The 25,282-nt window shown below is 38.9% G+C and overlaps 1 protein-coding gene across 1 annotated transcript in view; it reads left to right on the top strand.

The window, feature by feature from the left end:
• Nucleotides 1-23,234: 23,234 nt before the first annotated feature.
• The window catches only part of LOC124605532 (surfeit locus protein 6 homolog), a 73,645-nt gene continuing 71,597 nt past the window's right edge, over nt 23,235-25,282 (top strand). Inside the window, exon 1 of the mRNA XM_047137279.1 lies at nt 23,235-23,463. Within this exon, the coding sequence (XP_046993235.1) occupies nt 23,352-23,463 (112 nt within the window). The 5' untranslated portion in view covers nt 23,235-23,351. The remainder of the gene's footprint in view (nt 23,464-25,282) is intronic.

Genomic DNA, 25,282 nt, shown 5'->3' with positions numbered 1-25,282 from the left:
TCTGTAGTCTGGGGTGTTAGCATAGAGTCATTATAGAACCAGCTTCAGAGTATAACAAACAATAGTGGCTGCATCAGCTACACAAACGATTTGCTAATTATATTATCTGCAAACACAGTGGCTAAATGAGAGAAAAACGTAGGATAATTCTTGAAAGACAAAGCAACTTGTGCATAGAAAACAAACTAACGCTAGTAGTGCACAAAACAGTCTATATGTTACTAAAAGGACCATTATGAAGAACGAGAAATCCCACAATCAGAATAAGTGAGCAACCTGTGAAAAGAAAAGATATGTATAGGTACCTGGGAATTAACATCAATGAAAAGAAAACCTTCCATGCCATGCAGAAATCGTCTTCCTGAGAGGCATTAAAATCCTAATGAAATAGCAACAATTGTCGAAAGAAATTTTCAGCTGCCACTAAGTGCAGTAAGAACGTATCACAACGCAATCTTACTCGCTATTGTGGTCTACGAGTCGAGTGTTTGGGCTCGTAGAGCCAGAAAGGTAAGCATAACATGGGCTCTACGGCAAGTGCAGAGGAGTGTACTCCTGCGCCTGACAGGTCGACTATGGAACAACAGAAAGAAAGATGCACAATATTGGCTCAAAAAGCGCGAATATGATAAGATAAAGGAGATACCAGACACAAGAGCCGTATCGAATAAGGAAAGAAAAGCATGCATTGATAGAGCATGGCAAGAAATCTGGGACAGTGCAGAAACAGGGAGGGGGGAAGGGAGAACTTACCAGTTCCTTCCTAACATAAAAGAAAGACCAAGAATGACATACTTGCTGACTTCTGACCAAGGAAGCTATACATTACCTGTCAGGACATGGCCTGAATCTCATCAACTTGCTAGATACGGGACAGTGCACCACAGACACTTGCGAATGTGTAGAAGTTGCTATCCCAGACAACATCATTGGGAGTGTGCCGTTAGACAAGGTGCTACAGAGCATGAGAGGAAAGCATTTGGAACTGTAGCAGTCTATTATATAATAAAGAATGAAGAACTGTGGTATTAGCTGAGCTCGCTTACAGCTAAGATATCTGCTTATGAACTGCATCCCTGAAAGGCTAAGAGACAACCAAGAAGAAGCCTTACATCATGATAACGAGATGCGCCACGGCAGAATATCCACTGCAACAACCTTCTGGAAGCAGTGAGGATACAAGCCAGGGGGAGGACCAGGAAGGATTACCTGAGACTCTGGCAGCCTTCTCCCAATCTCTACACCTTGGGTGGCACAGCAATACAGTCCCTGTGAATCCTGAGATGCACCTCAGTGCGCTGGGAGCTAACCATCCAGACAAATGAGAGATCTACCTTGGTTCTAATACCAAGTAGTAGTGCAGTGCTGTATAGTATAATGTTGAAGTAGTGTATTCCAGAATTATAACAAAATGTGTGACCTACTAATGCCACATAGTGTGGTAGACCAGTTGCGTTATTATTATTTCCTGCCAATCCATATGCCTCTCAGGCACCGAGAGATTGTCATTAAGTGGTGGTGGAGGAGTTAGAGCAGGATGTCGTCGAGAGACGAGAAACACAACGGTAAGTCACGTAAAACGCCATCCAGGAAATGCTGGCTGCTCTGGTCAGCATTCCGAAGGCTTTCAAAACGCCCAAAGAGCGTGGTAATTGCCGTTTTCTAAACGTCTTTAGACGCCACAAGTACCTGTGTGAACGTCGTCACGCAGTCAGTTTTGGTAAATAGAACTGACTCTGCCAAGCCATGACTAAGATCTTGCAGGTGCGATACCAGATATTGGTCCAGCATTGTTTGTGGATTTAAGACATGAGAGTCCCAACTTGGTCGCCACAAATAGTGTTTCTTGGGACTAAATGCAAGACAGATTACCATGGGCTACGTGAGGTGGAACAATACCTTGTCGTAACATGGCCTTGGAGCTCAGCCTTTGCTACAGTGAGTCGCTCAGGCGCGAGTCCCTGTGGACAGCATGAGATGGGTGGGCTGGGTATGGTCACAATGTAGTGGACCATAGAATGTCTGATGTCTCTCAGTGCCCCAAGCAGGCGAGTGAATGGACATTTTTCCAATATGTTTGTGTATGATCCAGGGGACTTCACTGGTTTAATGCTGAAAAAGGGAGCTTGCAATCAATGTCCTGCTATTTTCATATTCACTCTTGAATAAATCAGCTGAGAGTTTGCGACGTCAGTTAGTAGCTTGTAGTGGCCAAGGAAATATGCGTTCAGGATTGGCCCATTGACGACAGCCACAGTGAATGTATACGCTGATGCGTGGTGCAGTCCAAGGTCCAAATTTTGGTCAAGTGTGCTGTTCATCGTTATTCTCGAATTGTTTGCCACCATAAGAGACAATGCCTCAGGCTTCCTGCTGAATCTTAGCAGACAGATTGGAACCTGTGTCAACAAGGTACATTACACTACCAGACCATTCCACTACAGAGAGATTCCTGGATATTGTATGACAGCTAGGTGCGTCTAGGCCGAGATGCAGCCGATATTTGGGTGCTAGTAGGAAGGCCAATACCTTGTCACTTCGTTGCCAATGCGGGAATGATACCAGAATAGCTAGTATGGTTCTGCCAGTTGCACAAGCCGGATTTACAGCTGCTGGATCAGCTGCCCTCTGTCATGAGTGTGCAAACCAATCGATCTGCATGTTGAGTGCTACCACCTGTGTGGCCAGGTTATGAACTAAGTGGTGCAGGTCGGTGTCCATGTTGGAAGGTAAAAAAAACTGTGCCAAGATTCTAAAGAAAGTTTTGCTTGATTTCTTCTTGACCTCATGCATAAATAAAGCATTATGGAAAAGAACGATGTAAAGTAAATAGTACTATTAGTTATTGTGAGAAACTTATTAGTAATATATATATATATATATATATATATATATATATATATATATTGACACTACTCCGTGGCGACCTTATAAACAGGACTTGTGTGCAACTAAGGCACACAGGTACGAAACAATTAAAACATCAAGAGTCCTTCGGAAGTCAACATGAGTCTTCGTGGAGCCTTCACCAGCCAGTGGCGACTTCGTGGGTGTGGGCATCTGACGGAGCGCAGCCAAGCAGTACGGTCATGCAGTTATTCCACGAGAAGGCGCATCTGTTGGGCAGCAGCTGAACGCTGCAAACCCCGACAACCTTTCTCTCCCTAAACTAACAGGCCCAGTACATCAGCTGTGGGGCGTTACTCCAGCTGGTATTAGAGGTGTTACTGAGGGCTTCGCCTGTCTATGGTGCGGCCAGGCGTGGTTGCAGCCAGTGACGTCTCTGGTGTTCGACTCAGCGTCCTGCCGGTTGCAGAAGTGTGGTCGCAGCATATCAGAGGCTGCATCGACGGCTGTTACTTCTGCAGCCCATAACTGCACACTGATCGCCGAGAACTACAAATTACAATATTAGTGTCCAGTGAGCCTGTTTTAAGTTGGAAGTTGAGTGTTGTACGTAGGGAGTGTGCTTTTAATAGGATTGTTGATTACAAGTCTGCGTGTGTAACTAGTTAATATCTTACAATAATGTCGGGAAGTGAAATGTCAGACGACGAGCAATCTGTGTCCTATAGGAGCATGAGATCCCTTTTTAGGGCGATCGCTAAATTAAAACCATCTAACAGGGATTTTTTAGCTGAATTAAAACAATCTAACGAAGAATCTACTGTTATATTAAAAGAGGAACTAAAACAGGAATTAAAACAACCTAACGAAGAATCTACGGCTAGATTAAAAGAGGAACTTAAAGGGGAGCTAACAAAATCTACAGACTGGTTACAGGAACATCTTAATGAAACCAGTCGAGAATTAAGTGATAAAATAGAGGCTTCTAAAGTTGAAATGCAGGAAAAACTAGTAGGACTTAGTAATAAGATTGCTGATAATTGTAAAAGGTTAAAAGAACATATCTAGGAATCGCGTGAGGAAAAAGCTCGCATGCGAAATGATATTACTGACTTAACCAAGAAACTAGATAATGTGAATGTCTTAGTTATAAATGAAATAGAGAAAAATAACAATAAGTTATGAGATGAATTTTCTATGCAAACAGAAACTGTTCGAAGAGAATTATTAGAATCTATTAAAGAGGTTTCTACCAAACCTGTAGAGATTTCTTAAATAAATAATGTAGAATTAGAGACAGTAACTCATTGAGTAGAAAAAGATCATACTGAAATAGAAAACATGAAATTTTTAATTACTGAAATATGCAGTAACCTTGAGACTTCCAAAGATAATAATATTGACGAAGGTACAGAGCATTCACATCATGAACACAGTGAAGAATCGATATTAGCTAACCATGTATCCAGTACAGAAATGCGAATACAGGAAATTACTAAACGGTTATTGGCATTAGATAATAATGAAAACATTTCAAGTAGTAGAAGTAATAACGTAATCAGAGACAACAGTTGAATCGTGTTTGCTGGCTCAGACGAAAACAATACAAATAAAGAAATCACAGCAAGCAAATCCGACACAATTCCGTCTCTGCAATCTAAACAAAATCCGACTATGTCTTTCGCAGAATGTTGGAGTGATATAACAACAAATTCAAATGTAGCAAGTCGATTTCCTGTATTCAAACCAGGAGGCGAACTTCACCCTATAATCTTTATAAAAGCTTTTGAAACTTCATTATCTCCTAAATGGAGTAATGAAAAACGGATTCAATTTGTAATAGGACATTTAGAAGCAGAAGCTGCGGAATGGGCAGTACTGCATAGAACCGAATTTAGGGACGGGGATGATTTTGTTCAGCAGTTTAAACAAAATTATTGCTCAAGAGGAAAACAACACTTAAGGGGCTCAAAATCATGAAAAGTTCAATTTTTACTTTTTTGCGTTTTCTGAATCTGCAGACTATTACCTTTTAATAAATATATAATTTATTCAATTCCAAAGACTACAACCATTTTTAAATTTTTTTTGAAATGTGTTCTACGTGGGCGTGACCCACTGTGGCGCTGTTAAACTGCTGTCAAATGATGTTATTATTAACGTCCGTGTTCATCAGGTACATTTTAGTGATGTGAGATAAAGTATGTGTTGTGGCTAACCTGTGATGGTTCAATATATATCGCTGGTGTGATTGTCGATTGTTTCATGTTTATTTACTCTGTCGTTATCTCGAAAATATTCGTAATTAGTTCTGTTTCTTGAGTCTCTGTTTTGTTGAAGTATAATAATGAGTAAAAGTAAAGTTATTAGAAATCCTCTGAAGGCTTTTAAGAAAAGGAGAAATGTTGGAAAACCAAAGGTATGGGAATGAAGATAGGTTCTAACATGGTACGAGCGATGCTTGCTTTAGACAAGGAACGCCTTCGGGCTGCAGACAGGCCTGTAAAGAGTCTAGAAATACAAGCAAGAGTAAACAGGAGGAGGAACAAGAGGAAGCTGGAGGAGGAGTTTGCAGAGGATGAAGATAATCCATCCTATGGACCTGGAATGCACTAAAAAGTTAATCGAATCTTTGTCGCTCGATTCCCAAAACTTTTATTTTCTCATACTAATTACGTGTTTTCTAAGGATCTTCCAAACATATTTGTTTCAGACTTTCAGTAAATGTTACACAGTACCTTCTGCATAATTTAACACAGCCTTTTTCCAAAAAACTGTATTTTTTTATATATAAATAAAAAATTGCAAAAAAATGTTGTGCATTTTCATTACAATTGAAAAAACAATCATCTTTAATAACTGAACTAAAATTTTGTAAAATCCCTGTGTTAAGTTGTAGCCCATATTCCAATAAATAATCTTCCTACCTCAAATACTTTGTGAGGAAAGATGTAATTTATAAGCGTTATTTTAACATTGCAAGTATAGGGCGTTCCGGAGCCCCTTAACTTTAGAGTTGTTAGACTCTCCTCCTTATTATAAACCGTGGGAAGGTTATAGGAATTATTTCGAATGGCATTTAAACCGTGCTAAATTAATTGAAGAACCAATTATTGAAAGTCATCTAATACGAGTCCTAATTAGTAGGTTACCGTATTATGTAAAGGAAAGAATGATAGATAGGGAATGGTCACAGCCTTGCGAATTATTAGGATGTTTAGAACAGTTAGATGTACTTAATAGAGAACGGGAAGAAATGACAATTCTCGAAATAATAATAATTCAGAACCACGAAAATTTAACAACAACAATCATAGCCGGTTTTATTATATAAAACGTGAATCTAAAGATAAAGATCGGGGTAATACCTCTAAAATGCGGAAATTACACAACAACGATACTGAGATAAATTATCCTCAAGTAATTAATGAAGGTCAAGTTGTATGTGACGTTATCATAGAAAGTTCCGAAAACTAGTAAAGTCCATTAGTACAGGTCGACCAAAGGGAACTGTTAGTCATAATTATACAAGACCCAATTGCAGTTTATCATTAAGCTGCCAAAAGGAAGGTGATTGGCAACAAGTGTAATTAAAGTATTATATATTGTCGATCAAATTAAACCCTTCATTCCTAATAAGTTAATATTTAGTATATGTTACATACAGACGCGCGTTCATAGTTTATTCATGTGAAGTTTTTCGTGATAGTTACGTTTTATTTTAAAGAAATGACTGCGCATACGACTCAAATGATGATGTTTTAATTACAGTTTCGTTCAAGAACCATTCAGAGACAATTTTAAAAAGAATTTAAATAATTTTGAAGTGTTTTGTAACTGACATAGGTGACGAAGTCTGCACATGATCATATGTCAAAAGATAATCATTTATACAAAACTTACATCGTTACACTACAATACCCTACATGACTCATCTCCCCCCTCCCCCCCCCCCCCAAAGTGTCAGCAGTATCTGAGGTTGAATCAGGCATGATGTCCTGTATGCATTGTCACTGTTGTTTGGAAACCAGGTATCCTGCTTCTGAATTCAGTGGTACCAGCAGGTTGTGGGGAACTGTACTTGGCGTCATTTTCTTCATCACAGCGCCCATAGGCTGTTGCTTGTTGGCATCATGTTGGACATATGTATCTTCAGTTACTGCACCTTTATCTTGAGTGGTCATGGAGCTGTCCATCTACGTGGCATCTTGTGTAGTGTAGATGGCAGGTTTGTGTCTCTCAATGGATACAGTCATAGGCACAACTCTGATGTCTATTGTATAAGTCTTGTTGCTTCTACCAAGAACTGTGTACAGCTCTTCATACAGTCGCTGCGGCAGCTTGCAAACCACGTCGTTCTATATGAATAAATGATGCAGACGTCTGCATATACAAACAGGTGTCGTTCCCTTTGTTCTCTAGGTGCCACTGCCCGGAGTTTTCGTACGTGAAATCGTAATATGGCGGCAAACTCTGATGTATCAACCATATCATAAGTCACATTATGCATGAACTCCCCTGACAGGTGCAGTGTTTGTCTGTACACTAATTCAGTTGTTGTAGCCTTCTGGTCGCTGTTAAATGGCGTGCAGAAACCACTGAGCCCGATAGGTAATGGCTACACCCCATGAGTAGGCGACGCAGGTGTTTTACTGTTCTGCTCGCTACTGGATGAAAAGCAGTAGTGTGAATGGGCTTAGTGCCCAACAAGCTGGGCAACACTTTAAGTAATTAAGCCTCGAATTGGTGTACTTGATCTCGTGCTCTAATGGCTCTGAGCACTATGGGACTTAACTTCTAAAGCCATCAGTCCCTTTGAACTTAGAACTACTTAAACCTAACTAACCTAAGGACATCACACACATCCATGCCCGAGGCAGGATTCGAACCTGCGACCGTAGTGGTCACGCGGTTCCAGACTGCAGCGCCTAGAACCGCTCGGCCACCCAGGCCGGCTGATCTCATGTATCGTGTTTCAATACACCAAACCTGGCGATCAATTTGCGTAAAAAAAATTGTGCTACTGTCTTGGTTGTAATGTCTGTCATAGCAAAAGCTTTAGGCCATCTTCAAAATTGATCAACACGTGAGAGAGCATGTCGTGGTACATTCAACTTTCTTTTGGAAATAAATTATATGAGTCATAAATGACTATAAGTCCAAATGTCGAAGTTGTCTTGGTGATGTTTTCTCTGGTTTCATACTGAAAGCGTATGTCAGCGGTTTATGGTCTGTGTATAAGTAAAATGTCGACTTTCTAACGACTGCCAGAACTTCCTAATTGCAGCATACGTGATGCACAGTTCTCTATTGTAAGTTGCCCAGTGTTGCTGTGACAGTGACAGCAACAGTAACTACAGTGCCTGTAAAAGGAGAACAGAGAATTGCAGCAGCAGAAGCAGCATCAAGTGTTACGGGTAAACGGAAAACAGCACCTCCTCTACGTATAAATGATTTTTTAGTGGAAGGCAGCAAGATGAAGAAGCCCACGAGAAAAGTAGTGTAACAAATTTCATAACACCTCACCAAAACGTTCAATCTAAAATAAACAACAATTATGTTCTTAAAATTTGCTATCTGAATGTTCAAGGACTAATAGATAAAGAATTTATTGTAAACAGTTTTGGACTACATAACAAATTTGATATTTTCTTTCTGAGTGAACAATGGGTTACTGAGAGTGTACTTCCAGTTGTCAAACTTGATAACTATAATGTAGCAAATAGTTACTGTAGAAAATTGCATATAAGAGCTGGTGTGGCAATATATATTAATCAGTCATTCAGCTGCTCCATTGTTAAGTTGGACCTAGATTATTTATGTGAGGAACAAAACTTTGAAGCCACTGGTATTGTTATGGACAGTTTTAAGTTAGTAATAGTATCCCTTTACAGGTCACCTAAGGGTATCATCAATGTATTTCTAGAAAAATTGGACATGCTGTTAGATGTACTAAGAGGGACCAGATGGTTTCTTTATGACATAGTAATTGGTGGAGATCTGATGCAGATTTTGATATAACAACACATAAACGTACTGTGAGTGAGTTGAAAAACCTTCTAAGACAGTGCAATTTGCACTCAATCAATAACAGGCCCACAAGAGATAAAGCATGTCTTGACAATATTTTTGTCAACTTTAAAACTACAGAAGAATCATGTGATGTTACAGCGATTCCATTTTCAGATCATGACTCTGTATCTTTAAACTATACAAGTAGGTTCTGTATTGATAATAGTAATATTCCTAATCCTGTCCCAAAAGTTATAATCACCACACCTGTCACAGATGACAAAATTGTTCAGCTCTGTAAGTCCCTTGCTGAGAGAGACTGGTTCAACCAATGTCATGGTGACAAGTTATAGTCTTAGTGCTGATTTGTCAGGGAAACTATTATTTGAGAGATTTTTTAAAACATTTCTGACACAATTTAATGACAACATCCTCATAAAGAAATGTAAATTAACCGACAAAGGCTTTACAAACAGGGATACAAACAGACAAAATTCATGGTTCACTAAACAATTATCAAATATGAAAAACCAAGTTATGGTGTTGCACAATATATGTAGCAATCAGAAAACAGAACATGCCAGATTAGCCTATTTAAAATGCAGGAATGAGTATAAAAAAGCCATTGTGGAAGCCAAAAAAGCACATAATTTCAATACCACTGATAACTCCACAAATAAGTGCAGAGCTGCGTGGAAATTAATAAATGGTCTTGCTAAAGATGTAAGAAGCAAAAAATTAATATAAGTCCCCAAAAATTCAATTATTTCTTTATTAAATCTGTTGAAGATGTAGGAAATACTATAATCAAACCTGATATCAGTTCATCAGACTTACTGTCTAAAAATGTTTGCAGAACATCAACAGACGCAGGCACATTTATGTTCTCTGAGGTCTCACTTAGTCATGTCCTAAGCATTGTAAAAAGGTTGAAATCTTCAGACAGTGCAGATATATATGACATATCCGGTAATTTACTAAAGAAAGTAATAGACTATATTGTGTACCCCTTAACATTCTGTATAAATACGCACACATCTGATGGATATTTTCCGGAGGAACTCAAAGTGGCTAGGGTAGTTCCAATATATAAAAAGGGAGATATTGACTCATCTTCCAGTTACAGACCAGTCTCCATAGCCCAAACTTTTTCTAAAATACTGGAATGTGTAATTTACCAACAGCTATCTGTTTATTTTGAAAAATTAGGAATAATTAGTGAATCTCAATATGGTTTTAGGAAAAAGTTGTCTACTGTGGATGCTATAGACTTTGTAGTCAAATACTTACATCAAGTGTTTGAGGATAAGGACTATGCTCAACTCACATTTTGTGATCTAAGCAAAGCTTTTCACTGTGTAAAGCATAAGCCACTCCTAGAGAAACTGGAATTCTGTGGCATTAGACATAACAGCCTTAAATTAATAAAATCATATCTTCAGAATCGTAAGCAAGTTGTTTGTGTAGGGAAAGAAATGTCGAGTATAGAACAAGTCAAGGTAGGTGTTCCACAGGGATATGTGCTGGGCCCATTTTTGTTCCTGATAATGATAAATGATCTGCCGTCATTTATCAAGTCCACCACCATGTTGTATGCGGATGATACAGCATTTCTTCATGCTAGTGATGATTTCAACAGCCTTAAAACTTGTGCAGCAAAGACACTTGACCAAGCATCCTATTGGTTCAAGGCAAATGGATTCCTGCTGAATGAAAACAGAACACAGCAGATGGTTTGTAGTCTTAGAGACAAGCTTCTGTCAGATGATCCAAGTTATGTCAAATTTTTGGGGGTATACATAGATGATAAATTATCTTGGGGTCAACATGTACAATATATTAGTGGTAAGTTGTCAAGAGTTATTTACCTGTTAAGGCGACTTACGGATTGTGTTCCTGAAAAGTATGTTAGAACATCCTATTTTTCATTCTTTCAAAGTATAATAACATATGGAATTATTTTGTGGGGGAATTCTAGCTGTGTACATGACACCTTAATACTGCAAAAAAAGCTATTTGGATAATTACTGGTTCTGCATATAAGGCACACTGTAAATCATTGTTCTGTGAACAGAAAATCATGACTGTTATAAACTTGTACATATACTATGTTCTAATTTATACGAAGAAGAAATTACCAGAAACAAAAACCAGAGAAAATGTACATAGCCACAATACAAGAAGGAATAGATACCTCTATATTCCTTACCACAGATTGTCAAAGTCACTCATCAGCTATGAAATCATGGGGTACAAATTATTTAATAATCTTCCTCAATGTGTTCAAGAATTACCTGAACAATTATTCAAACAAACAATTCATGACTGGCTAGTCCTCCACCCATTCTATGATATAAGAGAATTTATCAACTGTAATATAATACTATAATGTCAACAACAAACCTGTTGTTTCTTTCAAACTATTAACTGTATTTTAGTATGTATATGACATTGTCTATTGCTGTAATGGCCGAATGACGATAAAATTATTATTATTAATTAGCTTGCGACTAAAGAGCGTGAGTGGCTACCACCTGTGTTCAACTTGTTGCTGAATATAGTATCAATAGCTGTAGCTGATGTATCTACATGACCGGAAGTGTAGCCTGTGAAATTGCGTGAGGTAACTGCCTAGCCTCTGCTACTGTGGGTTTTACGGCTTGGAAAGCAGTATGTGTTTGATTTGTCCATTTCACTCTGGCATTCAGTTTCGGTGCGTCCTTCAGAATCTCATTCAGTGGGCTGTTATTAGTGTACGATTATGTATGAATTGACGATAAAAATTAATGATGCCGAGAAAACGACGTAGCTCCGAAAATGTAACAGAACGGAATTATTTGACTACGACATCCACCTTATCTATAGCAGGTCGGATACCATGGGAATCGATTGTATATCCAAGAAATTGGACCTCCACAAAGGTCCATTTTTGCAGGGCTAATAACTAGACCTTGCATACGCAAATGATCAAATGTCTTGGGTAAATGTTGTAGATGTTCCGCTTCCGATGCAAACATCACTAAAATGCCGTTATGTAGACAACACAAATCCAGATCAGATGTGATTTCAACCATAAAGCGTTGAAATGTCTGGGCCACATTACACTGTCGGAAAGCCATTCTCACAAACCCAAAAAGATCGAAAGGCGCTGTTACAGCCGTTCTGTGTATCTCTTCTGGTGCAACAGAAATTTGATAGTACAGTCACACTGAGTTAATAGTAGAGAATATTTTCTTACCGTGTATGTTGAAAGAAGAGTAACTTGTATGTGTCCCAGTCACTTTTTTCCCGCTCTTTGGGAAAAAATGGGTGTTTAACCAATGCAATCATATGTACTCGGTTACTAACAAAAAATCCCTCCAGATGATAACATACACAGAACGCACAGACATGCAGTAATATAATCCCATAGTGCTCAGAGCCAAGCCATGCAGCAATGTATGTCTGTGGCAGCACGCAATACAGGCGTCTAAAAGCTAGCGAAATGAAAGATGCTCAACTACCGGACCTACCGATAGATGGCTCTAGCGCGTGCCGACCAAAGATCATATCATTTAGTGTCTGCCAGAGGTCACTGGTGTCCACCATATCTGAATTTGGCAAAAAACGAAGTGTCAAAACACGGATGAAAATGTTTTTCATTCTGCGCCCTCATGTTGTTGTTGTGGTCTTCAGTCCTGAGACTGGTTTGATGCAGCTCTCCATGCTACTCTATCTGCGCCCTCATAAGTCTTTTATATTGGATGTTCTAGATATCTAAACATCAACATAATGAAGTGTTTCTAATCTAGCGAGAAAAAAACAGTGACAGTTCTGCTATGAAATTCCTAAATTCGAGTGTGTTTTGGAAGTTTGACAAGCTGACCTATAAATCGTTTACTATTAATTTTATGAGTGCTTTACTTATTTGCCCGTATTAAAACCCTATTTAAGATTCAATGGAGGTCAACAAATTAGCTTACTTGCCAAAGCTTTTAACTACAGGTATAATTCGGAAAATCAAGTGTGGAAAACAGTGAAGACGTCTCTTGAAAAAAAAATGTTGATATCGTTTGCTCAGGGGTATCATTACTGACAACAGAAATTACAATAAGCGGAAAAAATTATTTTTCTTTATCTGTAGTGATACATTACTGATCCGCATATATGCTGACACTTTAATTGCAACATGCACTTACGAATTTGGCTCTCTCTTTGATCAGAAATTTAAATGCCGTGATTTTATTAATGCCTGTACGTGGCATGGTGTATTTTAACTGAGTGATAAGGTAGAAGCACCAGTTTTTGACAGTGCTTCAGCCTTTGATACAAGACAAGAAATACTTTTAAATGAGACAAACACGAAGGCCAACGTTAAAGGCTCCTCTTAAATGCATGACTTGTATCATTTGGAAGTTAAGTATAGTAATAATATTATATTGGACTGATCCATGATGATGTAGGAAGTGAAGGAACTTGTTGAAAATAACATCAATCACAGCTGTTAATTTTAAGGTTGGGGTGTCTTAAAACTGTAATTTTCCAGTCTGACACCCCAACAATGACTGGTACCATGGTTTTATTTTAAAACTGAATTCAAAACATGTCAATGATCAAAATTAATTACACTATGAATTACAACCATTGAATTTTATTTCTGTGAATCTTGGTTCCAGTCTTTGACATGGTGTTAATCACTGGAATGACTGGTTGTCATTATAGGGCCCAAGCAGAAAACAAACCTGAAAGCAAAAGCTGCAGAAGCTGGCCAGACAGGCACCCCCCCCCCCCCCCCCCCCCACCCCACCCCAATGGCTGCTACAATCTGTGTGAGACAAGGGTGCCATTATATTGCAAATTTAGTGTAAAAAGTTACATATTGTCTGAATTGGTCCTATACTGATAGGACATTCTAGTCCAGTCGATTTTCTTATCTGCAAAAGTACACTAGCCAATACCAGTGGCACTAAGGTAGTGCCAAATTACAAACTATCCGGTAACAACAGAAGTATTGCTGGACAATGTACAATAAATAATATGTAATAACCTGAGAAATTCAGAATTGGTTTGAAGAAATAGAACAGTATTTGGAAAGAGAGTAACATTTTGAAAATAACAACTGACGCAAGTAGAGTTTTCAGTTCTTATGAAAGCTCGCTAAAAAAAAATTTTTTTTCCCCTCTCCTCCATTCTCAAGGGAAAAATGTGATAACATAAAAGTGCACAGTGGAGATTTGTTTTCTGGTACAGATGTCTGATACAACTATTCCACAGCAAAGCTTACTTTCAATAGATGTGGTACCAGTGCACTCCCATAGGATAACAGAATATTATGTCCTCCAGGAATCACATTGGGTACACCACATAAACTGTACAGCAACTACAATGTTTTGTGAGCAAGTAATACCAGTCAGTATCTTTAATTTTAACATAATTCTTGACTCCCATAATGACCTGCTTATGTGTGTGCTTGTACTACAGGTTATTGGTAAAGCAAATACTAATTGAATAGATCTTCACAATTTTAATACTTTGCAGAAATTCTGAAAAAAAAGTAAATTGTTTTATTACTGTATCACCTCTGTGGTGAATTCAGTGGTACTGGATGGTTTCTTTGAACATTTAATAGAAGCCTTTTTACCTGCTATTGGTTAAGAGCCTTTCTAAGTTCAGTACAGAACAGTCTTTCACATTTTTCATGACATTTGTTATTCTGTACACTAATATTTCTTCTTCTAAATGGTAAATAATGCATTCAGACATTGTTGGTATTAAAGGTAATTCATGAAATAAATTATATTTAAACCAGAAAATTAAAGGTTCCACATGGCACATGAAAAGTACCTGGCTACACCCATGTATGTACAGATTGCAAATTGTCTGTGAATTTGAGTTACAAACTTTTTTAAATAGAAATATGAAGAGCACAATACTTTGGGTCTACAATAACCGAAATGTAAAATACTTTACTTCCCTATGGGAAACTTTGTTCTTTACATGACTTGTGCAACTGCTTTCACTCTTAATGGAAAACTAAATGGTTTATGTTAAAGTTAACTAGCAAAAAGTGTAACCATTGTTACATATTTTCTCTAAAGTAAGATTCTTTAATGTTAATTCCTTCCTTTGGCATCATAACTTGATAATTTCAGTTCCGTATGGGACATATGAACTAACAAAATGAAATGCTTTTATTACTATGACTAAACAAAATCTTTTTAACATGTAGTACACAGTTCATATCAGCAAAAAGTGTAACCGTGTAATTAAGGTAAATAATGATGAAAATTAGGCATGTAACATGAATACTGAAATTTCCTAGATTTCCAAGTGTAGCTGTAATCACTGTATTCTGTACTTTGTAGTGCTAGAAAGATAATTACATATGATTATTTGCATTCTCTAACCCCCCCCCCCCCCCTCAACACAGGAAAATATAATAGAAAGACCTCCTAGCAAAATAAAGACAAAATTCACAATATTCAGTTTTGCCTCACTCAGACCCCCTTATTCTAGAATGGTTCTAAAGTAATAAGAAAGCTTACGGTCAATAGGAACATTGTGTTCATTCTAGGAAGTATTAAAACAAAAATTAACAGAGTAACAATTTTATTGCTCTTATGTTGCAGAGTATCCACAAACATTACTGTTTGAAACATAGGGCCACTGCATACTCCATTAGATCACACCCATCCTATGATTAAACTGTTTTCTTAAAGTGATAAATTGAAGTTAACATAGTTATTGAGGGAAATATTTTCTCACACTGAAAGCCATCTGTCAAATAAGTCTCAGAACATAATTTTTTTCAATAATTTCACACAAATCACCTGTTTTTAATGCAAGTGCATATTTTGTAACACCAAACATCTTAAAATAAGCTTATATAATAAACAATTATAATTTTGTTACAATATCTACACAGGATGTAAAGAGTTAATTTTACTTCAATGTGATTCATCCTTTCAAGTTCATCATTGCACAACCACAAATCTATGTACAAAATAGTTTTAAAAAATCTGTCAAAATGTCTGCATGGAATGTCCCGTTACATAATCTATTCCAATTTGAGCACTATACATGATTAAACAATATTAGTTTATTTAACTTCTGCCTAATACTTGATTTGTTGTTTAAAATTTTCTCAGCGGACATTTTTTTCCATATGTTTTTAAGCAGATGCAGGAGTACAGGGATGCAATCTTACAAACAAGTTGAGTCTGATGTAAGTCCTCAATCCCAATTTCATAATGGTAATCATGACCAAGAGCAGCAGATGGGTAATCTACAATTTTATTTTTAACACAATGCAAAATCTTGGCCTGAATATACTTCTGTCACATATCCCCAGCAATCACAAACATCTGAAACAGTTTCTCGGAATATTCTTCAACAGAGTACACGCAGTCACTTGTTTCAACCAGTTTTCCTCAGTTAACAAAATTTTACAAATGCATTTTTATTGGCCATATTGGCAAAAGCATAGAGAGCATCACACTCTAAGGCAGATTTAACTACTGGTGGCTTCCGTATGTGAAGACAGTCTTTGTATGTGATCTGCCTTGACAGGTGCAATGACACATACCCTGCAATATAATAGAGTATGTTTTGCTTGTGAAATGAGAACTTAATCTTATCATCAAGAAGTGCACACCACTTCTCTACTTCATTTTCTGCAGTACTTTCATCACTTTCTACTACATGCTTCCTTGCATGAAAATCATAAACAGGTGGCAAACAACACACATTAAAATTTGAGCAATTCCCATTCATTGCAGTGACACTGTTTCCCAAGAGCAACTTCCTCATGGCACATTTGAAATGGTATGCATTTGGATTGTTGTTCCAATCACCTCTGGACCGAATGCAGGAAAAAAAGCCCTATGTGGTCTTGTAACAGTTTATATGTTAGCAAATACTTCAGAGGAGATTCAACACTAAGCATAATTGCCAGAGCTATGTGCCTGACCAATTGCATATTGAAAATTATCCCAAAAGCAAAAGTATTTCTTGCATGGAGCAGCAATGGAACACCAATGATTTTTAAGCTTTTGATATAATTTTCAGTGTCTCTGAATATACCAAGCCAATAAGATTTGTTGTCAAGTCTCAGGGGACTCTTATACCCTTTACCTAATGGATTTCTGGAGTTCAGAATATCAAAAATCCTATCAATATAATAAAAAAATTCTACTGTTGCTTCACTTCCTTTAAGATTTGGATCACCAACGCTCCTCAAAAACTCTATACTATCTGCCACGCTAGAACTCATAGTCTGTGCAGCTAATGAAACATTCATTTTTCTATTTACATAACTTATATGTTGTCCTGATAGTTTGTTGGAAAATGTCATACCTTCTTGTTGTACCTTGTTCAATTGCTCAATGAAATGCCATCGAATAATGCCAGTTGGAGACTAAATAGCAGATACTGCTGCTAGACCATTTCTGGCTAACTTAATCATACGACATGTCCAAGATACAATAAACATAGTATTTTTCCACAGGATGAGGAATGTGGCTTTTAAAATCACCCTTGTAAAAGTATAAAGTACAGCCAAGTGAATGTAAAGTGCTTACATTTACCTTGCAGCCATCACATGTAATACCAAACCCTAATGCCAGAACATGAAGCCTCTCTAAAGCAGATTTTATCAGTGTGGCCTGATTATTTGTCTGTACACCATTGATAAAGAAATATGCAATCGGGCATTTAAATTTGCCTTTAATAGAGACAAGCATGAAAACCAGAGCCTCAGATGCCTCTATTACTTCTTTTGACTGAGGCACTTCCCCACCAAAGTCTAAAAAACCTGTGTACAGCTTACTTCCTTGGTCCCAAACTACTTGCTTCCTAATTGCCATACTGTCTACAATTAGACATGAATCACTGAACTGGTCCCTTACAATTGGCTTCAAATCAATGTACTTAAAAACACTTGCCACCCATTTGGAAATCAATGATTTATGGGGCAGAGGCATTAATTTTTTCAGGTATTCATATGCTGCTGGTGAATAAAAGTACACAGCCATCACAAACATTTTTCACATTAGCCGTGTATCTATTACCCTTTGATGAGAGAGAATTGTTCACTAAATTGCACACTGATTCCACTTGTGTTCCTTCTGATGACTGAGGAAGCTATGTAACTTCTCAGGATGATGCCCCTTCTCCTTCAATGAACTTATGATGTCATCCATGGAAAACACTTTCTTCTCTCTTCTTCGAAGTTTTCCACGGACGCACTTCAGTTTACGTTTTAATTCGTGCACAATGTCTGAGAAAAAATTGCAAGTTTCGGTCACCTTGTCTTCCGTTTCTACTTTCGACTGTATACCACAATCAATTACTGAAGAACCAACTGCAGTCTGAAATAAAGAAATAATTTCGTTAGACAGGGTGAGTCACCTAACGTTTCCGCTGGATATATTTCGTAAACCACATCAAATACTGACGAATCGATTCCACAGACCGAACGTGAGGAGAGGGGCTAGTGTAATTGGTTAATACAAACCATAAAAAATGCACGGAAGTATGTTTTTTAACACAAACCTACGTTTTTTAAAATGGAACCCCATTAGTTTTGTTAGCACATCTGAACATATAAACAAATACGTAATCAGTGCCGTTTGTTGCATTGTAAAATGTTAATTACAGGGTGTTTCAAAAATGACCGGTATATTTGAAACGGCAATAAAAACTAAACGAGCAGCGACAGAAATACACCGTTTGTTGCAATATGCTTGGGACAACAGTACATTTTCAGGCAGACAAACTTTCGAAATTACAGTAGTTACAATTTTCAACAACAGATGGCGCTGCGGTCTGGGAAACTCTATAGTACGATATTTTCCACATATCCACCATGAGTAGCAATAATATGGCATAGTCTCTGAATGAAATTACCCGAAACCTTTGACAACGTGTCTAGCGGAATGGCTTCACATGCAGATGAGATGTACTGCTTCAGCTGTTCAATTGTTTCTGGATTCTGGCGGTACACCTGGTCTTTCAAGTGTCCCCACAGAAAGAAGTCACAGGGGTTCATGTCTGGCGAATAGGGAGGCCAATCCACGCCGCTTCCTGTATGTTTCGGATAGCCCAAAGCAATCACACGATCATCGAAATATTCATTCAGGAAATTAAAGACGTCGGCCGTGCGATGTGGCCGGGCACCATCTTGCATAAACCACGAGGTGTTCGCAGTGTCGTCTAAGGCAGTTTGTACCGCCACAAATTCACGAAGAATGTACAGATAGCGTGATGCAGTAATCGTTTCGGATCTGAAAAATGGGCCAATGATTCCTTTGGAAGAAATGGCGGCCCAGACCAGTACTTTTGAGGATGCAGGGACGATGGGACTGCAACATGGGGCTTTTCGGTTCCCCATATGCGCCAGTTCTGTTTATTGACGAAGCCGTCCAGGTAAAAATAAGCTTCGTCAGTAAACCAAATGCTGCCCACATGCATATCGCTGTCATCAATCCTGTGCACTATATCGTTAGCAAATGTCTCTCGTGCAGCAATGGTGGCGGCGCTGAGTGGTTGCCGCGTTTGAATTTTGTATGGATAGAGGTGTAAACTCTGGCGCATGAGACAATACATGGACGTTGGCGTCATTTGGACCGCAGCTGCAATACGGCGAACGGAAACCCGAGGCCGCTGTTGGATCACCTGCTGCACTAGCTGCATGTTGCCCTCTGTGGTTGCCGTACGCGGTCGCCCTACCTTTCCAGCACGTTCATCTGTCACGTTCCCAGTCCGTTGAAATTTTTCAAACAGATCCTTTATTGTATCGCTTTTCGGTCCTTTGGTTACATTAAACCTCCGTTGAAAACTTCGTCTTGTTGCAACAACACTGTGTTCTAGGTGGTGGAATTCCAACACCAGAAAAATCCTCTGTTCTAAGGAATAAACCATGTTGTCTACAGCACACTTGCACGTTGTGAACAGCACACGCTTACAGCAGGAAGGCGACGTACAGAATGGCGCACCCAAGGACTGCGTTGTCTTCTATACCTTTCACATCACTTGCAGCGCCATCTGTTGTTGAAAATTGTAACTACTGTAATTTCGAAAGTTTGTCCGCCTGAAAATGTACTGTTGTCCCAAACATATTGCAACAAACGGTGTATTTCTATCGCTGCTCGTTTAGTTTTTATTGCCGTTTCAAATATACCAGTCATTTTTGAAACACCCTGTACATCCGGGGATGTTGTAACCTAAAGTTGACGCTTGAGTACCACTCCTCCGCTGTTCGATCGTGTGTGTCGGAGAGCACCAAATTACGTAGGGATCCAAAGGGAACGGTGATGGACCTTAGGTACAGAAGAGACTGGAACAGCACATTACGTCCACATGCTAACACCATTTTATTGGTCTTTTTCACTGACGCACATGTACAGGGCTATTACAAATGATTGAAACGATTTCATAAATTCACTGTAGCTCCATTCATTGACATATGATCACGACACACTACAGATACATAGAAAAACTCATAAAGTTTTGTTCGGCTGAAGCCGCACTTCAGGTATCTGCCGCCAGAGCGCTCGAGTGCGCAGTGAGACAAAATGGCGACAGGAGCTGAGAAAGTGTATGTCGTGCTTGAAATGCACTCACATCAGTCAGTCATAACAGTGCAACGACACTTCAGGACGAAGTTCAACAAAGATCCACCAACTGCTAACTCCATTTGGCGATGGTATGCGCAGTTTAAAGCTTCTGGATGCCTCTGTAAGGGGAAATCAACGGGTCGGCCTGCAGTGAGCAAAGAAACGGTTGAACGCGTGCGGGCAAGTTTCACGCGTAGCCCGCGGAAGTCGACGAATAAAGCAAGCAGGGAGCTAAACGTACCACAGCCGTCGGTTTGGAAAATCTTACGGAAAGGCTAAAGCAGCTTTGAATTTTCGGCGCGGTTGCAACAGCTCATGGAAGAGGATGCGTTCAGTGCGAAACTTGTTTTCAGTGATGAAGCAACATTTTTTCTTAATGGTGAAGTGAACAGACAGAATGTGCGAATCTGGGCGGTAGAGAATCCTCACGCATTCGTGCAGCAAATTCGCAATTCACCAAAAGTTAAAGTGTTTTGTGCAATCTCACGGTTTAAAGTTTACAGCCCCTTTTTCTTCTGTGAAAAAAACGTTACAGGACACGTGTATCTGGACATACTGGAAAATTGGCTCATGCCACAACTGGAGACCGACAGCGCCGACTTCATCTTTCAACAGGATGGTGCTCCACCACACTTCCATCATGATGTTCGGCATTTCTTAAACAGATCGTAAAACCGATGGATTGGTAGTGGTGGAGATCATGATCAGCAATTCATGTCATGGCCTCCACACTCTCCCGACTTAACCCCATGTGATTTCTTTCTGTGGGGTTATGTGAAAGATTCAGTGTTTAAACCTCCTCTACCAAGAAATGTGCCAGAACTGCGAGCTCGCATCAACGATGCTTTCGAACTCATTGATGGGGACATGCTGCGCCGAGTGTGGGAAGAACTTGATTATCGGCTTGATGTCTGCCGAATCACTAAAGGGGCACATATCGAACATTTGTGAATGCCTAAAAAACTTTTTGAGTTTTTGTATGTGTGTGCAAAGCATTGTGAAAATACCTCAAATAATAAAGTTATTGTAGAGCTGTGAAATCGCTTCAATCATTTGTAATAACCCTGTACATTACCATGAGGGGTGAGGTACATGTACACACGTGGTTTCCGTTTTCAATTACGGAGTGGAATAGAGTGTGTCCCGACATGTCAGGCCAATAGATGTTCAATGTGGGGGCCATCATTTGCTGCACACAATCTCTGGCGTAATGAATGTCGTACACGCTGCAGTACATCCGGTTTAATGTCGCCGCAGGCTGCCACAATACGTTGTTTCATATCCTCTGGGGTTGTAGGCACATCACGGTACACATTCTCCTTTAACGTACCTCACAGAAAGAAGTCCAGAGGTGTAAGATCAGGAGAACGGGCTGGCCGCCTTATGCGTCCTCCAAGTCCTATGAAACGCCCGTCGAACCTGTACCTCACCCCTCATGGTAATGTACATGTGCGTCAGTGAAAAAGACCAATACAAAGGTGTTAGCATGTGGACGTAATGTGCTGTTCCAGTCTCTTCTGTACCTAAGGTCCATCACCGTTCCATTTGTATCCCTACGTAATTCGGTGCTCTCCGATACACACGATCGAACAGCAGAGGAGTGGTACTCAAGTGTCAACTTTAGGTTACAATATCTCCGGATGTAATTAACATTTTACAATGCAACAAATGGCACTGATTACGTATTTGTTTATATGTACAGATGTGCTAACAAAAGTAACGGGGTTCCATTTAAAAAAACGTAGGTTTGTGTTAAAAAACATACTTCCGTGCATTTTTTTATGGTTTACACTAGCCCCTCTCCTGACGTTCGGTCTGTGGAATCGATTCGTCAGTATTTGATGTGGTTTACGAAATATATCCAGCGGTAATGTTATGTGACTCAACCTGTATATGAATGAAATAACTCAAGGTTTTGATGAAAAAATATTATAAGAAAACTTTGGGGGTGTGAAAACATCATAATAACGTTTTCGACACAATTCGCAGCTTCTGCATTGGATAAATGGGACATGCTTTTTACGGAAGAATTTTCATTGACAACATTCTCCACGCAATCAGTAGCTTCTGCAGGGGGCAAATCGAGCATGGATTCCATGACAGAACGCTAAAAACAAAAATATGAACCTGGATTACAACATTGCTTAGACCTATGTAGCCCATTTGTGTCCGTACGAAATAAATTCACAAAAGTAAAAAGCACACGCATAGCAAGGGAATTAATTAGCTACCTCAAATGGAGAAGCATCGTTGTCACTCAAAACTCAAAATCCTAACAACATGTCGTCGTGGCTGTTTATTTGGTGGCATCAAATGTGTCGGAAAGTCAAAAACTGATGGCACTGCTTCGGGTTTGAGACGTTTCTTCCACGTTCCAGGGCTCAGTACGTAATCATCTTGTCGGAAATGGATTCTGCAAAGAAAACTGCAAGACGTAGGATTAAAACCTTTCCGCTTCACGGAAGTAATCCACTTCTTTAGCAGCCCTGGGTGCTTTAGAGGAAACCTGTTCAAAAACATCGAATTAGCAAACGCACTAAGTCTTTATTTTTATCGTATTGTATCGGTAGTCCTATTACCTGTGAAATGGTAAGTCACTTTCCTTATTCCATCGCTTCGTACAGTTGAAAGCGGAACAAGAAATCACCATTTCGATATTCTTTATACACCGTAGAGACCGAGAGAAACTTCCTGTCAAATACGAATATGGCGGACAATACAGACGACAGTAACCAGCTGGTAGAGCCATCTATCGGTAGGTCCGGTAGTCGAGCATCCCTCATTTCGCTAGCTTTAGACGCCTGGCACGCAATGCCAACTCCAGAGATATTTCTACTCAGCCTTGTAGTGTTTGTGTTTATGTAGAGGAAATGTGCAGGCATTGCATAGTTGTTGAATATGAAGGTAAAACGACTTGATGTCCCAGCTCTACGAAAACTGCTTGCGGCCGAAAACAAAGTCGTAATAGATTTATGGAAATGCCTGCCTATTCCGGGACAGTACGTACAAGGTAAGAAATTTGAGATGACGAGAGTTTTCGCAGGGATCTTTAAACTTCAGAAAACTACAAGTTAACTCAAAAATTCATTAGTAGTCTCTTACTATATATTCAATAGGATGACTGACAGATTTAAAGACTTTTTGGTCCTCAGACGCGATCATCCTGCTCAAAGCCCGAGAACATTTCAGTCTACATGTGCGCCAGTAGAATGTGAGAAGTTACAGGACGAACAATAACAAACATAAACAAGCTAACCTAAAGGCTTTAATGAATTGAAGCAGGTTACTTCATTAGCTTTTGTACATTGATTAGAAACTTCAACGTAGTTCAAAATCAGATTTCCTAACGTTTAATGTCTGCACTGCACACTAGGTTTGATATTTCACAGGGTACAGTAATAACATTATTTATGAATAATGTATAAAAACTTTCCGTTTGTTCACCCGAATATTGCTTATGTTACGCTAGAGTCTGATCTTGAAATCTTGTATGGGGGCGACAGACAGAACTGTGACAGCCCATCAAAAACACAGTCCATTGTCTCCTTTACCCTTATGAGCTTTCCGTTTCCAGTTAATCTCAACATAAATTTTGTAGTTAAAGTAAATAATTTGTAGAAGAAATATGAGGTGTATAAGAAGTACACACTATAATCCTTAGAAGTTGGTTTGGGGAAGTCATGACGTTGATCCATTGCAGGTCCTGTGTGGCTGGAAAACAACAAAAAGTATTTCTCACAAGGAAAAAATAATCAGCAGGGAAAGTTACACTTGACTGAAAAGTCTGAGACCTAGTGATGTGGTGCAGCTTGATGAGACCTGTAATCATATTCGTGAGAGTGATATTTTTAATCCCGGTTCTGCCATACGGAGTGAAGTTTTCCACAGCTTGTTTAAATAGTTCATGATGGACACTAGGATAGATCCTTTAAAGGGGCACAGTGTATACCTTTCTCCAGCTTGTGCTTGTGCTCCATCACTAATAACTTCAGTGTTGATGAAATATTAAACACTAATTTTTCTTTTTCATAAAAAAACTGAAACCTATAGTTTAACTGGAAGCTAAAGTCTGAGAAGAGAGACTAAATTAAAGTCTTTTTTTTTCCATCTTTGATGGTGGAAGAAGTTATAAAAAGGCTGTAAAAACAGCAGAGGAAACATTCAGCTACTAAAAATAGAGGCTCCTTGTTGTGCTTGTTTTATTGTCATAAATGACTTGGGTGGACATTTCTGAATCTGCTGTAGTGGACTACCAGTTAAGCTGCTGGAGAAAACACTATGGAACCTAGTTGTCAAAACAAAATAACGCATGGTTGAACGTGTTTACTAACAAAGAGAATTACAGATTTAGGAGTCAGGAAGTATTGAAAACTGTGATGAAGCCATTCATATAGCGGTATTGTTAACAATCAGTGTGGCCACTATGTCGTTATACAGTGATGCAAATAAGACTACCACTTATGTAGATATCAGGACCCCAGTGGGAATAAGAAGTTTTGAATCAAGAGATTATTCATGTGATTAACACCTTCAAACCTATATTGAAAAGATCTGACCACTGTGGGAAAATGGGAATTTTCAGTGAGGGTTTCATTAATACTTCAGAATACATAGTGCATATCAAAAAAGATTGTCACAGTACATTTGTTGACTTAATCAACTTGCAACCAAACTGGGTATAAAGGAATGGGTCGACAGAAGCATCCGATCCCACACGTCGGCTTTGACCTGTGACATAAGGGTGTTGTCGTGTGTGACGTCATGACGGCGCGGAGTTTGGTTTGAGTGTGGCTGTCTCCAGTTCTGTTTTATCTTATTTTATTTACTTT

Source organism: Schistocerca americana, chromosome 3, assembly GCF_021461395.2.
Source record: "Schistocerca americana isolate TAMUIC-IGC-003095 chromosome 3, iqSchAmer2.1, whole genome shotgun sequence".
Classification (NCBI taxonomy): domain Eukaryota; kingdom Metazoa; phylum Arthropoda; class Insecta; order Orthoptera; family Acrididae; genus Schistocerca; species Schistocerca americana.
Note: the sequence above shows the minus strand (reverse complement) of the source record. Positions and strands in the feature narration are given on the sequence as shown.